The 16,621-nt window shown below is 43.6% G+C and overlaps 1 protein-coding gene across 1 annotated transcript in view; it reads right to left on the bottom strand.

Annotated features, from left to right (window-relative positions):
* Positions 1-3,713: 3,713 nt before the first annotated feature.
* LOC127193607 (palmitoyltransferase ZDHHC11-like) overlaps positions 3,714-16,621 on the bottom strand; it is a 28,005-nt gene continuing 15,097 nt past the window's right edge. Inside the window, exons 7-9 of the mRNA XM_051150852.1 lie at positions 12,428-12,465; positions 6,319-6,365; positions 3,714-3,781 (exon numbers count right to left, since the gene is read on the bottom strand). Coding sequence (XP_051006809.1) covers positions 3,714-3,781; positions 6,319-6,365; positions 12,428-12,465 — 153 coding nt within the window. The remainder of the gene's footprint in view (positions 3,782-6,318; positions 6,366-12,427; positions 12,466-16,621) is intronic.

Raw genomic sequence — 16,621 nt, 5'->3', positions numbered from 1 at the left:
ACCTTCACACTTCGAATGATTTAGTAAGAAAAAAAATCCTTGATAGGTGTACCCAGCCACTTGGATTTTACTTAATTCCAGCTGTAGTCAAGTTGACAGGCAAGAATAGCCATCACAAGTAGCTAAAACACAGAGGCTATTTAAAAGCAAGTTGTGCACAGAGTCTGTCTCTAACCAGGAACTGCAATTCCTATTCTGTGGGCCCAAAGTCTAACACCAGAGCGGAGCTGTAGCTGTGTTTCCTGGTTCCTTTTGGTCCTCACACACAACCTATTTCTCAAGTTGACTGTAACACCCCTTAATACCCGACGAGGAAAGAGGAGCCAAGAGAACTTTCAGACCATTGGGGTTGTGGGCAGTCAACTTCCCCAGACATCCTTGGAGCGAGGTCTTTGTGACACCCAAGTCCACGAGTGTTTCCCATGCTCACCAGCCTCCAGAACTGGCTCATCTGAAGAGGTGAACAGAGGCAGCTTAAGCAACAGGATTAGATACAAACTGAGCCTGGAGACCTGACCAACTTCTATTTTCACTCTCAGTGACTGTGGCCTCCAGGTTCAGGGCCACAGCTAGACTTGCTGGTGTCATAAAGGGTTTAAATAGCTAGGTGCTTCTGAAAGTCTGCCCCAGAGGAAGCATCCATGCTCTCATTATTCCTGTTCTTTCCTCGCCGTATGCGCCCTGCCCCCCACACCTGTGCTTGGATGCCCAGACTTGCCTGCACACGCTGTTTTACCAGCCTCTCACGTGACATCCACAAATGCCTCCATTTCCCTTCCCGGTCAGCACAGTCGTCTTAACAGCTGAGGGTGGGTACAATCCACGACGGTTTCCTCTGTCCATTCCCACAAGTATAAACTGAATACTCACAGATTAAAAAGTAAAATTACCCTTTACCCCAGTCAACATGTATAAAAGTGTTAACAATAATAATAATAAAGCACCGGGGGTGGGGGGGCTGTGAACATCTCTAATCCCAGCACTAAGGAGGCAGAGGCAAGTGATCTCTGAATTCGAGGTCACCCTGGTCCACAGAGTGAATTCCAGGGCAGCCAAGGTTACAAAGAGAAATACCATCTCAAAAAACATCAAATACTACTAATAATAATACTAATAACATCAACAATAATAATGTAAGGCTACAGATGAATTAGTATATAAAACTATATCTGCAGATATTAAGTTAAAAAACCTGAAAATATTACAAAAATTATTCAACTAATAATAACCTTGAAAACAACAAATTTAACAAAACTGGCACAAAATCCATACAGAATCTAAAAATCATTGCGAAGAACACAAAATATTGTTAAAATGGTGAACCTCCCGCAACTCTTATTGAATTTTCTTTAGGCTTTTGAGATGTAGAACTTAGAGGTCGATCTTATAGTAGCCAAAATGACTCTGGGTGCAACTTAAAGGCACAAGAATCCCAGTTTTCCTACATTGCCACAAATATTTGATACTTTTCTGGGCTTTATTAATTTTTAAATATGTAACCATCCTAATAGGTGTGAGGTGGTGTCTCATTATAGTTTTTACATAACTTATTGAGTGTGTCCTTTAGCAATGTCCTATGCTCGGATTATTGTAACTCCTACCACTCTAATCTCCCTTCTCTCAAGATAGGAGCCCGGCTGACCTGGAAATCAATAACCTCCATCCTCATGATTGTTTTTTAGTATCTTAAGACACTTCTACACTTCTAGAATAAATTTTAATCAGTCCAGCCTCAAGATACCCCTATTTTGTTCATTTTTTTAGCAGTGTTGACATTTCTATCCATGTAAGGCACAAGCAAGTTAGAGGTGAAAATAGTACCGACACTTCCATTTACAGAAAGCACAAATGGGTTAAAGAGAGAACTTTCCTTCTGTCTTTAGTCACAGTGACCTTTCTCTACTAATGACTCCCGGGCCATCCTGAGACACCTGCACTTCGGTCTCACTGGAGTGAGGAGTGTTTGTGGGGGATGACCTGGAAATCATGCTGTTACTCTGTCTACGTCAGCCTGCAAAGCTCAGGTATGTGATGTTGACCACAACACAGGAAGGCTGAGGAGTGCAGTGTAAAATGTCTAACCGGACCCCCTCCTAATGTTCACTCCGCTGAGAGTCGCAATGCTCACCACGCATACACTGGTTCTCCCCTGTTTGAATTCAGTGACACCTGCTGAGGTGTGACTTTTGGAGAGAGTTTTTCCACATTTACCACATTCTCAAGAATTTGTCTTTGTAGCATTCGCTGAGGACAGCTTTTCATTGGTATTTTCACTAAAAATATCGACTCTAAGGGACTTTTAATGACCATATTACAGAGTCTTTGTGTCAGTTGGAAACAAAACGAGTCAGAGTATTTTTCTTTCTTCCTCATTTCCTGAAATTTTTTTGTGTGTAATTCTCAAGTCAAGTCATTAAGTCAGAACTATCATTGGGTGAAAATTTCAAATCAGCAGTTGGGTTTCCTACTATAGACAACAAGATTTTCTGTGTTTTATTGAACCTGCAATAATAGTGGGGTTTTTTTGTTGTTTTGTTTTGGTTTGGTTTTGCCTAGAAAAGCAACTTGTGTCCGTTAAAAAGCATATGTTAATTTGGAAAGATTTAGAACTAGAGATTTATGAGGCTGGGTCCATTAACATCACTGCATCTACTTTAGCATAATCCTGTCTGTATCTGGCACTCACGGTCTTTTTCTTTATTTACTATACTTTATTCAGATTGCATCCCAATTGTTATCCCATTCCCACCCTCCCTCCCTCTTCTGCCCTATGCCCCTCCCCTAGACCTGTGACAGAAGGGGACCTCCTCCCCCACCATATCATATGACTACAGCCTATCAGGTCTCATTCAGATAGCCTGCTTCCCCTTCCTCTGTGTGTCTGTCGGGCCTCCCCACCAAGGGGGAGTGATCAAATTGGGGGCACCAGAGTTCATGTCAGAGACAGTCCCTCCTCCCGCCACAGCCAGGGAGAATGTGCTATCCATTGGCCAGATCTGAACAGAGACTCCACCCAGCAGGGAGTCGGGACAGATGCTGGACTCTGGGCAGAACGCTGAGAGTGGTATGGAAGAATGGTCCGGGGGTCGGGGGGAGGGGCGTAGCAGGGGAGGCATGGAAAGACCCAGAGGGTTCAGGAGCCCTACAAGGAGACCATCAAGGCCGGCAGATTTGGACCCAGGCGGGCAGTGGGTGAGGGATGGATGCTGCACAAACAGTTGCACTAACCAAAGGCAATGCATGCAGCGAACCTAGGCACTCATGTTCTTAAATGCAGATGCAAATTTGTCCCACAGCAAGTGGAATGAAAAGCATGAGCTCTTGGGTCTTTTTCCAAGTAGATAGGTGTGGTGGTTTGAATAGGAATGACCCTCTCCCCCCCATAGACTCATGTTTTGAATGCTATTAGGAGGTGTGGCCTTGCTGGAGTGGGCGTGGCCTTATTAGAGGAAGTGTGTCACTGTGGAGGTGGGTTTTGAGGTCTCATATGTGCTAAAAAAGCTATGCCCAGGGTGGCACACTGTCTCCTACTGCCTGTGGATCAAGATGTAGGACTCTCAGCTGCTTCTCCTGCATGCTTTCCGCCGGGACGATAATGAACTAACTCTCTGGCCTGTCAGCCAGCCACAATTAAACATGATCCTTTATAAGAGTTGCCTTAGTCATGGTGTCTCTTCACAGCAATAAAACCCCAACTAAGACAATAGGTCTCATCATAGAGCCTTAACCACCTCAGTGGCAGCGATGAGAGCTTCTTTCACGTAATTTATCAGAATGATGCCTGATAACAGACAAGCAAGAGGCGGGTAGTGGCCACACAGCCAGCGTGCACCCCAGATGACACTGGGGCTCAGCCTGCTCCTTCTCCATCCTGGGTAAAGTTACCTGCTGCTGCAAGGCATGCAGAGGAATATCTGGGTGTAAGTGTCAAGCAGGTAAGCTACAGTCAACTTTGTACGTTCTGTCCTTTGCTTCCTCAAAATCCAACGAGCCTCTGGGGGAAGCTGTACATGGATAAGCTCTGGCAGGTAGGTACCTCATGGCGGCGTAGTCAGCCCTGGAGCTCCTTGCTGCTGGATGGGCCGCAGGTGTACAGTGCCTTGGGAGGAGCATTTCACTGGCCTTCCTAAGGACTTGGTTCTAGCTGAGACTCCATTAGTGGAAGGTATGGGGTCCCCACAGTAGATGTGGGCCCACGCTGGTGACTGGGAGAGATCATGTCGGATTCCAACAGGCTAGGGGATGTATTAGGACTGATTGGTCACACCAAATCCTGCTTTGGACTTTCTCCGGAGGCAAGAAGAACTGCTTCAGAATAGACTCACCAGCCCGCGCATGTCCTTCCTAGGTGGACTTCATCTCTCCTAATGGCCCGAGAGACTCCGAGGAAGCAATCGGTGTGTTGATGCTCTGAGGAACACAAAGCCAGTTTGTACTGTTAGATCTCCGTAGCTGGTTGCCACATTCAGCAGCACTGGTTGGAACTGTGGCCTTGAGTGACAGCTTCAGCGGGGCGCCAGTTAGATGAGAAGGGGGTGCTTCTCCATCTCTTGTTCAAGTACAGTTCAGGGAAGAGAGGCTCATCACACTCTCTGGAAACCTTTGTCCTCTATGTAAATGGTCTTCCCGCCAGGTGGTGGTGCACGCCTTTAATCCCAGCTCTTGGGAGGTAGAGGCTGGTGGATTGCTGTGAGTTCGAGGCCAGCATGGTCTACAGAGTGAGTCCCAGGACAGTCAAAGCTACACAGAGAAACCCTGTCTTGAAAAAAACAAAATACAAAAAAATGCCCTTCCCAGTGGCACCAGAAGACCCTATGAGGACTTTGCTCCAGCCTCAGGGTCACCTCAGGCAGCTGTGGAGCCATCTGTAAATTAGGAAGCATTCTCCCTGAAGCCACCAGAGACTGAAGGAAAGTGAATTTCTTCCCACAAAATAAAGTCTCATTTACCTTCAAAACTTTCAAAAGTCATACCTCTTCAGGCACCATCACCAGAAACCCACAAGCAGCTGCCCCCAGAGGCAGAACCCAAGCACGAATGCACCTAACAAATGAGTCAACTCTCTTGGCCTGTTCCACAAGGAAGGAACTGATACTCTGCAACATGCATGCACACACACATGCAATGCACATGCGCACATGCACACACTCACATGCACACACATATGCAACTCACGCACACATACACATGCATACACACACTATACACCACACACACATCAAACACACACACACTTCACACACCAACTATCCACCACATTTGCCACACACCACACACACACCATGACATACCATACACATCACACACCACACAAACATATCATAGATGTCTCACACATCAGACACATAATACACCGCATACTATACAGACATAGCAAATACTCTGGGCACCTACACCACATATCACATAAAATAACCACACACACGTTACACACTATAATACCACATTGCGTACAACTTACATAGAACACACATGATGCATACATTTTTGCCATGTTTATTTTTACCAAATCATACCTCAACATTTTATTGTGAAAATTTCAAACATTAGAAAATTGCAAAGTGAAAAAGCATATGTACCTAAAACCTAGAATCTATGATTGCTAACATTCTTCTATAGAGATCATTCTTGAAGGACAATGGGGTTTGCATTTCAATTGAAAATATCTTAAGTCCAAAAAATACACATAATACACCTATTTTACTGAGGGTCATGGCTCAGCAGCAGCATGTACCACAGGGTAGAGATGTCTTCTCATGATCTTGGCCTGATGGCTTGACACTGCCATCCTGAGAGAGGCTCATACTTGTCACTAGCCCAGAAAAAGACAAAAAGTCTAAGTTAGAAATATGGTTTCTATGTTGATTTTTTACCATAGCAAAACCAAAAACTTCTAAGTTGCACCATTACATCAGAGAACATTGTTGACCACCTAGCCATCTGTTTTAGTCACTTAACTATAAATATTGTTTCTGGGTGTGTGCTTCAGTGTGCTTCACTAATGTACAAATGTTGCTTCGATTTTAGTAGTTGCATTTCTGTACTTCATCTTCCACCGCCACTTCCTCTTGTCTCTCATGATTAAGATTTTCTATTCCTACACTTTTCCTCTGTTTTTCACTTTTGTTCCTGAGTACCATACTCCACCAATGTAAAACTTACTATCAGTCAAGCAGGAGTTCAATGCATTGCTCTTCCCTCAGATTGGAGGGACTATGGACCTACAAGTGACTTAAGCCTTGTCCTAGAGACCCAACCACCTCTATATTCACCTTTAATGTGGAGGAGTATTTGGATCTGGAGCCATGGGACACACACTTGACTGCTGCGAAAGGGTAGACAGCACGGACTTCTGGGACTCCCGTCTGAAGAGGAAAGACAGACACATCAGCTTGCGAAACACCCCATAATTGAAGCTGAAGAGTCTCAGATACCAGCATGTTGGGGCAGCAGCCATGTGTACTGCACAGTAGGAAAGCACGACTGGAGTCTAGAGTGGCAGGCCCTGACTTCTGGGTACATCGCCACACTGCTTGGGCCCTGTGTCAGACCCGTACTCTGCCAAGTCTAACTCTCAGTCCTTGCAAATGAATAAAAAGGTCACACCATGCGTCTCCGGCATCGCCAACTCATGGGAGATCTTCCATCAGATCCAGGGAGTGATGTAGGAGGCTGGCCTGGAACATCCAGGGAGCTCTGATGTAATCACATTAAGGTGGAGGAAGGCAGAAGAACTCACTCAACACACGAGAACAGCAGTGCTAGCTCTGCTGCCTACAGTGTTGAGGGGGAAAGCAGGAATCTTGGGAAAAGTGAATGCACTTAGCCAGATTCTTCCTCCACCCCTCCTGGTAACGTTGGCTGATAAGAGGCAATGCTGCCTGTGAGACACTGGAGAGCCCAGCTGTGTGTGGAGACAATGACTTTGTGCTAATGTCTTCTGCAGCACCAAAGAAACACACAAACAAACAAAAAACCAAAACAAAACAAAACAAAAAACCAAAAAAACAAATTCAAGACACATGGCAGGCAGAAGCTGACCTCAAAATCAGACAAGAACATTCTTCGTTTCTGTTTTCTTTCTATCTTTATCCATCTATTTCATGGAATATTTCACAACAGATACATATGCCAGAGGAAATATTCCCAGTAAATAGTCTAACAACCATCAGAAAATGTGCTGTTTGGGGCCAGAATTCGCCACTAACCAATACCTGTAATTGACACCTATACCCCATGGGTACTTGCTTGTGTTTGTGACTGGTGCAGTGTCACATAGGACTAAAAAAAAAAAAAAAAAAAAAAAAAAAAAAAAAACCATGCTCTCTGGAACTTGGGCTGTGATGTGCCTAAGCAGACCAGTGTCTGCTTATTGTCTACATCCACACTGTTAGTATAGGGATGCAAAAAAGCCTTGAGTGTGCCAAGTCCGGGATGAATGTGTGTGTGGACACAAGGCAGCCATGTCGAGGACCCCCCAGAGCCTCAGTGTACCAGCAAAGCCTTCTTGCTGGGGTGAGGTTCAGAGTCATGTCAAAGTGTTTCCTCAGGGACAGAGCACAAGTGTTGACAACAGTATGTCCGCTATAGCTTGCTTTCTCCTGGATGTTTATGGCCTGAAAACTACCCTCCCTCCCCAGACAGAGGCTGCTCCAATTGAAGATGGCTAAACCTGTCCCCTTGACCCAGTGTATATCATAAACTCTGCCTTCTCTGTTATCTGTATGTAGTAACCCTGCCTCCTTGATTAGCTGTTTGCAATAGCTCTGCCTTTTTGTTCAACTCTATGTAATAAATACGCTGAGCTTCTTTAGTGCTGTAGTTTTTCCAGAAGAGGTCCCAGACCACCTGGTACCGGCTTTCTGTGTGCCTGCTTGTGTTTCCCTTTTCTTCATGACTTCACCACCCCCGTCAGGTCCAAGCCCCTGGAGCCATGCTGGATACGGCACTAAAGGGCTGGTAATATTACACTGACCATTGTAGTTTGAGAGTTGTGACCATGGCCTGTGTTCTGTCACAGGCACAAACACTGACCTTTCCAATACAAGGTAAACCCATCATCATACTGGAGAAGAATACTCTAAAGGAAAGATGATATTTCAGAAACAGGCATGTGTACACCCCAAAGATGAAGTCACGTATATCCACAAAATATGCTTCTTCTTTTGACAGTGTTCACAATATGTAGAGTGTAAAAAATAGGCTCCGAGAGGGAAAGATATGGTTACAGCCTGATTAAAGATGATTGAATATCTGAGAAAAAAGTACTAAAAAGAAAGACCTTGGAAATGCCAGCAGTGGCCTCTGACGGGCAGGAGACTTGGGTGATGTCACGTTCAGTTTTACTTAGAAAATGTTGCAATTTTCAAAAAAAAAAAAAACATTTATAATGCACATTTACTCTGTAGTCAGAAACAGAATGAAGTGATTTGGGGTTTGGAGTGGAGCTATAGTCATGGCCACATTTAGGCTCTGCCGGCCTTTCAGGAAGAGGGGAAAAAAGAGAACACTCTGGAAGTCTGTTTAAGGACAGGACATTCTCCACCGTTGAATGGAGAATGAGATTTGACTTTCTTTCTTTCTCCCCACCATTTACAGTTTTTTTTTTTTATTATTAGCTATTTTGTTTGTATACTTTGTTGTTTTTTTTATTAATTTATTCATATTACATCTCAGTTGTTAGCCCATCCCTTGTATCCTCCCATTCCTCCCTCCCTCCTGCTTCCCCCCCTACTCCCCTCCCCTATGTCTGTGACTGAGGGGGACCTCCTCCCCTGTATTTGCTCATAGGGTATCGAGTCTCTTCTTGGTGACCTATCCTTCCTCTGAGTGCCATCTTTCATACGAACTCTGGTGCCCCATTTCTGACCACGTCCCCTGGATGCGGAGGCCAAGTGGCACTCAGAGGAAGGATAGCAAGTTACCAAGAAGAGACTCGATACCCTAAGAGCATATGTAGGGGGAGGAGGTCCCCCTCAGTCACAGACATAGGGGAGGGGAGTAGGGGGGGAAATGGGAGGGAGGGAGGAATAGGAGGATACAAGGGATGGGCTAAAAATTGAGATGTAATATGAATAAATTAATAAAAAAAGAATAGCATAGGAAAACATATAGAATCAACAAAAAAAAGTGTTAGACAACATTTCAAACTGGTGTTCACAGTGATTTGGTTACATAATGGTATTGCCAATCAAGATCCTAAGAAAACCCATTTAGAACAAAAAGTTAGCTACCTAAAAGAAAATGATTTTTCCCCAGAATAAACTATCCTCACTGACCAATGAATTGAAAAACCTAAAGCAACTATCAGTATTTGCATGAATAAAGTGTGAACCTTCAGGTATTTTTTTTTTTTTTTTTAGGTCCAGGAGCACCTCTGCCCCTGATCTGCAGGAAAAAATAGGCTGGTAGGCATAAAGTTTCTGTAAGGTTTAAACTTCCTGGGGACAGAGGATGGGAAGAAGCTACAGTGACAGCCCGTTCTTCACCCTATAGAGACAGGCCACAGGGTCTTCACTATTCCTCTATGGATAAACACTGGCTTCTACTCAAGAAAAGGGAGTATTTAATGCAACTCCAGTTCAAAATTCACATTTTTCGGCAAAGCAAAGTGATTTTAAAGCTTATATGGAAGACATACGTGTGAAAGAATTGCCAAACATAGAGCAAAGTTTTAGGAGGGAGATTTGCTCACTGGAGATTAAAAACATGAGAATGAAGTCTTATGATACAAAGGCACAGAAGTGCTAAAGAACAGGTGAGTGGCAGAAGCACACAGCTGAGCTGTGGGCCAGTGTGTCAGGGAGCCAGAGTATTGGGAAACATGTGCTTATAAGGAGGTGGCAACTAATGGCTATTTTGTTGGTATGAAATCATCTTATCTCCTCTATTATCAAATAAAGGATTAAGGTAACTTAGAAACAATGATGTGAAAAAAAAAACAATCAACCTATAAAAACATTAGCAAAGTGTACTGACAGGCATGTATACATCCTTAGGTGATGTAAAAAAAAACAATAAAACTATGAAAACATTAGCAAAGTGTACTGAAAGGCATGTTTACAAATAAGTGAGGATGATTTTTTAAAAAAGCAAAACAGAAGGAAATTTTGCAGCATCCAAAATTTTATGGCCTCTGCCTTATGAGAAGACACCATAAACACATTTTTAAAATGATCCACTGCTTCCTTAGTGGAAAAGGGCCCTTCATAGTAGAAAGCTACTTTAACCAAGAAAAAAATGGCCAACTGGCCATCTTTGATTTCAACAATGTTTGTTCCTGAGTCAGGCTCTGTGACACACAGGCTTGTACCTCACTTTTCAGGTGACAAAGGCAGGGATCCCTTGAGTTTAGAAGCTTGAGGCCAGCCTGAGGGTGGAGATGGTGAGAGACATGAAAAGTTCATTGTCACTGTCCTCATTGCTACTAAAATGATATGTGCCAAAGTTCTACACATTTTATCTAGATAGAACTAAAAATAATACTGTTAGTATTTATAAAGTTTGGCATACATTTGTTTGTATACTCAAGTAATAATGTGTGGCCCAAAACAACCCGTGTGTATTGTGTGAACTAGTGTAACATAAGAACACACTTGACCACTCCACTGAGCTTCAACCGGTCAGGTGCCAAGAACTGCCCCCCTGCCTATACGGCAGCAGTCAAGCCTTTCTACACTAATGTCCTGTCTCGCTTTGGGGGCCATTTAGTAAGTCCTGGCTACTGTCTGATTCTGGACGCCAAATGATACCTGACAAAGACCTGCAAAGGCAGATTAGCACTTTTGTCTTTTGACAGCTGAAAAGAGTGGAGTTGAGAAAAATGTGAATTGCTCAACTTTTGTGGAAAGAATGAAAAGAGACATGGTGAGATTCGGAATGGACATCTTTCAAGCTACCGTCACCTTGCCTGACAGTCAGTGCCTCACGAACGTGTTGTCAGAGTCAATGCCAGACACAGCCTGAACGCAGACTAGGGGTACTGGCTCACACAACACTGTGCTGAGTCGCAGTGTGGGAGGGTAGGGAGTGTTGTCCAGAAGGGACTGTACCCTAATATAGAATACTGAGGGGGCATCTGTGGTTTGTTCTGAAAACAGTAAGGAGGAAGCTTCAGACTTGTGTGGGAGTGAAATTTCTCTATATGATTTTTAAAAGATTTAAATGTATGAATGTTCTCCTTGCTTGTGTGTATGTGTTCAGCGTCTGTGTCTGGTGCCTGTGGAGGTCAGGAAGCAGTATCAAATCTCCTGGAGCTAGAGTTACAGATGGCTGTGAACCACCAGGTGGATGCTGAGACTCTGGTCCTCTTCCAGAACAGCAAGTGCTCCTAACCACTGGGCCATCTCTCTAGCCCTATATATGATGGAGTGGCTTTTTGTTGTTGTTGTTATTGCTTTGGTTTGTTTTTTTGTTTTGTTGTTTTATTGAGACAGGGTCTCATTCTGTAGCCCAGATTACTCTTGAACTCACTATGTAACCATGTCTCTGTTGCCATTTTTCTTGGCTATCGGAAAAAACAAACAAACAAACCATTTTCGTAAGAACAGAGTACCCTATAAAATGTGTGCCTCTCTTCTGTGTTGGGGGTCAATTTCTGTGGTTCTGGTGGCAAGTGCATTGCTCTCGGGCAGGAGCTGTCACTAGGAAGCAGTCTTACTCAATACTTCCTTGACTCAAGAAGGAAACGCAGGACAAGATCTGACTCTTAGGATCTTATAATTTAAACCACACACGGTTAGAGAGGGGATAGGTGCACAGCTTCCCCCATGGCTATACATGGATGTAGAAAATAAACAGATCTTGGGAAAGAGCTTAGGGGGTAAAGCCCATGCCCTGCAAACGTGTTTCATCCCTAGCACCCATGTAAAACCCTGGATGTGACAGCAGCACACACCTATAATCCCAGCACTGGGGAAGCAGAGAGGGGAAGGTTCCCGGAATTCACTGGCCTGCCAATCTAGCTACGTCAGCAAGCACCTGGTGGGTTGGTGGGAGATAGAAACAGAGATACTGGGCCTCAAAAAGTAAAACGTAAATCATCAAAGGAAAGCATCAATCTCTGGCCTCCATACACATGTGCATCACACATACATGAGCACACATGCACACAAAACAGTCTTACTTTATCTTTACTAATGCTAGTACAGCTGTCCTCAGTTTTGATGACCACATAAACATCCATGAATGTAATACCAGGACTCAGGGAGGCCGAGACAGACCGATCTCTGTGAGTTCGAGGCCAGCCTGGTCTACCAAGTGAGTCCAGGACAGCCAAGGCTACATAGAGAAACTCTGTCTCGAAAAACCAAAAGTCAAACAAATAAAAACATCACACCACGGATGAACTATTTCCTAAAGTCCTTTGAGCTAAGAAGAGGCCATGGCTGTTTTTCTGGTAAAATGTCACCAGGCAGCTACCACTCACCTGGGTGAGGACTGGGACACGCTCCTGTTACTCTTTTCCTGTGGAGCAAATGAAAATGCACATCTGAGACGACGAGCTACTTATGGCGGGCTTCCTGCCTGCTGCTGCTAACTGGAGGCTGTCTTCAGTTTGAGAGAGCACACCTGGGAAGGCCATCTGGGCACAATTCCCATCCTCAGACAGCACTCTGCCTCAGAATCATTTTATGTGCAAGTGCGTTTTGTGTTTTCCTTTCTCCACGGCTGGTGGGAGAGGGCCTGACAGCTGGCCTTCTACGGACTGACTGCCTATGCTCTCACCATGGAGAACTTACAGTCCCATTTGACCTTCTAGTCCCTCTGCCCTGTCACTAACATTGGTACTGTTGGACATTTTGGTGGAGCTTAGCTGGTGGGTGTGTGAGCATCTTATCACCGTCTTATCAAATGTTGTCTACCAGCTTCCATAGGCTTCCTTGCCATTCATAGTCTCTTTGCAAAGGATTTTAAAATCAGATTTAGGGCCATTTCATTAAAAAGCTGTTAGTATTTTTGGTACAAGTGTGTGGTTTATAACTACCTTGACAGTGCCTTTATTTCATTTTTTCTTTCTTTCTTTTCTTTCTTTCTTTCTTTTTTATTTTATTTTATTTTTATTTATTTATTTTTGGTTTTTCAAGACAGGGTCTCAGGGTCTCTCTGTATAGCCTTGGCTGTCCTGGACTCACTTTGTAGACCAGGCTGACCTTGAACTCACAGCAATATACCTGCCTCTGCCTCCCGAGTGCTGGGATTAGAGGTGTATGCCCCCACGCCCATTTGCTTATTTCATTTTCTTAATGACAATTTTTAAAAATAAAATTTTATATTTCGAATAGCAAAGTAGAAGGATCCAGAGGGTCCTAGAAACCTACAAGTAGAACATTATGATAGGCAGATTTGGGCCCAGGGGTCCTGCTCAAACTAAGGCACCAGCCAAGGACAATACAGGTGGTAAACTTTAAACCCCTACCCAGATCTAGCCAATGGTCAGAACATTCTCCACAGTTGAGTGGAGAGTGTGATATGACTTTCTCACGTACTCTGGTGCCTCACATTTGACCATATCCCCTGGAGGGGGAGACCTGGTGGCACTCAGAGGGAGGACAGCAGGTTACCAAGAAGAGACTTGATACCCTATGAGCAGATACAGGGGGAGGTAATCCCCCTCAGGAATAGTCATAGGGGAGGGGAATAATGGGAAAATGGGAGGGAGGGAAGAATGGGAGGATACAAGGGATGGGATACCATTGAGATGTAACAAGAATAAATTAATAAAAAAATTTATTTTTCATAAATTCAATTGTATCATTCATCTAGACATTGATCTCACTGTGTAAGTGGAAACTGCTGAGTCCAAGGTCACAAAGATTTTGTTTTCTCTAGAAATGTTAGGCATTTCTAGACATGTGGTTGGCTTTGGATTTTCTGCCTGGATAAAGAATTCAAAATGTTTTTCAGCCTTGAGTATATTCAGCTAGGGGCCAGCCAGGGAAGTCATCTTCCCATTTAACCTTGCTGTCTTTGTTTAATACAAGTTGATCAGAAATGAAAGGTGTAATGCTATTCATCTGGTACAAGGCTGTTGTAAAGCTGTCAAGCTACTAGTTTACACATGTTTTATTATTTAATTAGTGTATTCAGATTACATCTCAATTGTTTCCCCTCACTTATATCCACCTGTTCCTCCCTCCCTCCCGCTTTCACCCTACTTCCCTTCCCTAGGTCTATGACTGAGGTGGAGCTCCTCCCCCGCCATATGGTCATAGACTATCAAGTCTCATCCTGATAGCCTGCTTATCCTTTCTCTGAGTGCCACCAGGCCTCCCCACCAAAGGGAAGTGGTCAACTATGGGGCACCAGAGCTCATGTCAGATTCAGTCCCCGCTCTCCACACAACTGTGGAGAATGTCCTGTCCATTGGCTAGACAGGTTCAATGGTAGGAGTTCAATGTTTACTGCATGTATTGTCCTTGGTTGGTGCAGTGTTTTGAGCAGACCCCCCTGGGTCCAGATCGGCCTGTCATGATGTTCTTCTTGTAGGTTTCTAGGACCCTCTGGGTCCTTCTATTTTCCCATTCTCCCATAATTCTCTCACCTAGGGTCCCAATAGGATGTCCTCACATCTATCCCAATCTCCTGGTAAGTGAAGACTTTCATGGGACATCCCTTTTGGGCTAGTGTCCAATTATAAGTGATTATATGCCATGTGAGTCTTTTTGCTTCTGGGTTGACTCACTCAGTATGATCATTTCTAGTTCCATCCATTTGTCCACACATTTCAGGATTTCCTTGTTTTTAATAGCTGAGTAGTATTCCATAGTGTAAATGTACACAGTTTTCTTTACCCATTCTTCTACTGAGGGACATTTAGGCTGTTTCCAGGTTCTGGCTATTATGAATAAGGCTGCTATGAACATGGTTGAGCATATGTCCTTGTTGTGTGCTGGAGCATCTTCTGGGCATATTCCAAGGAGTGGAATAGCTGGGTCTTGAGGTAGCCCTATTCCCAGTTTTCTGAGAAAGTGCCAGATAGATTTCCAAAGTGGTTGTACAAGTTTGCATTCCCACCAGCAGTGAAGGAGTGTTTCCTTTTCTCCACATCCTCCCCAGCATGTGCTGTCACTTGCGTTTTTGATCTTAGCCATTCTGATGGGTGTAAGATGGAATTTCAGAGTTGTTTTGATTTGCATTTCTCTGATGACTAAGGACATTGAGCATTTCTTTAAGTGTTTCTCGGCCATTCGATATTCCTCTGTTGAGAATTCTCTGTTTAGCTCTGAGCCTCATTTCTTAATTGGGTTGTTTGATTTGGAGGTGTTTAATTTCATGAGTTCTTTATATATTTTGGATATTAGAGCTTTGTCAGATGTAGGGTTGGTGTAGTTTGCACATGTTTAAGGATTATGTTTCCTGCCCACTGTATTCCTTAAGCCATCACTGCACTAGCTTTAGTATGATGTCAAAGGCGAGGAGAGTGGATGTCCTTACCTGTTCCCAGCTCAGGGGGAAAGGTCACTCTTTCAACATAAAACTGACAACCTGAGTGCTACATAGTTTCATTTTATTCTTGAGCTGTGGGTATTTTCTTTTTAACCAGAAGTAGAGTTTTAGCACAGTCCCCATTCATTTTCTGATGGGTTGACATGGTATAATCATAAGGTTCTTGACTTTATTTTATTATTATTTTGATTCAATAATTGATTTACAGATGTTTAACATCCATTTCTAGAATAAACATCACATATTCATGGTATACAATCAGTCCTATGTGTACATTTACTATATGTGTTGGTTTAATAGTGTTTTACGTGCTTTGCTTGTATTTCCTGAATATCCTTGGCTCACTATAGTCTTCTCTTGTGCTGATGTTTTCTGGGTTTAATACCAAGTTAATCCTGGTGTCATTCAATGGATCACTCCCTCCCCTGTGCCCTGAGTTTCTGTGCAACTGCTTTTTTCCTCCTCCTTCCTCTCCTCCTCCTCTTCTTACTTTTATTTATTAAGAATTTCAACAATATACTTTATTCATAGTATTTCCTCCCCTCAACCCCTCTCAGATTCCCCATACTGTTCTTTCTGTCTCTTAAGAACAAAACAAAGCGAAAACAAAATCAAACACACATACAACAACAACCACAAACCATGGAGTTTGTATTGGTTTGTAAACTACTCCTGAGAAGGAGGCCTGCTTTGGAGTATGGTTGACACAGACTGCACCACATGCACACAGATATAGCACACAAACACATAATACACTTCACACACTACATAATCCCGCCACACACACCAGACACTACACACCACATAGAAACATCACACAACCATGCCAGCACCTCACACACCATACACATGCACACAAGCATCACAGACCACATAGACACATCATACAAACCCACAGACCTACCATACAAACCCACAGACCTATCATACAAACTCACAGACCTATCATACAAACCCACAGACCTATCATACAAACTCACAGACCTACCATACAAACCCACAGACCTATCATACAAACCCACAGACCTATCATACAAACCCACAGACCTATCATACAAACCCACAGACCTATCATACAAACCCACAGACCTATCATACAAACCCACAGACCTATCAGACAAACTCACAGACTATCATACAACCCACAGACCTATCATACAAACCCACAGACCTA

The sequence above is a fragment of the Acomys russatus genome, chromosome 9 (genome assembly GCF_903995435.1).
Source record: "Acomys russatus chromosome 9, mAcoRus1.1, whole genome shotgun sequence".
In the NCBI taxonomy this organism is placed as follows: Eukaryota; Metazoa; Chordata; class Mammalia; order Rodentia; family Muridae; genus Acomys; species Acomys russatus.
This window is presented reverse-complemented; position numbering and strand designations above follow the sequence as displayed.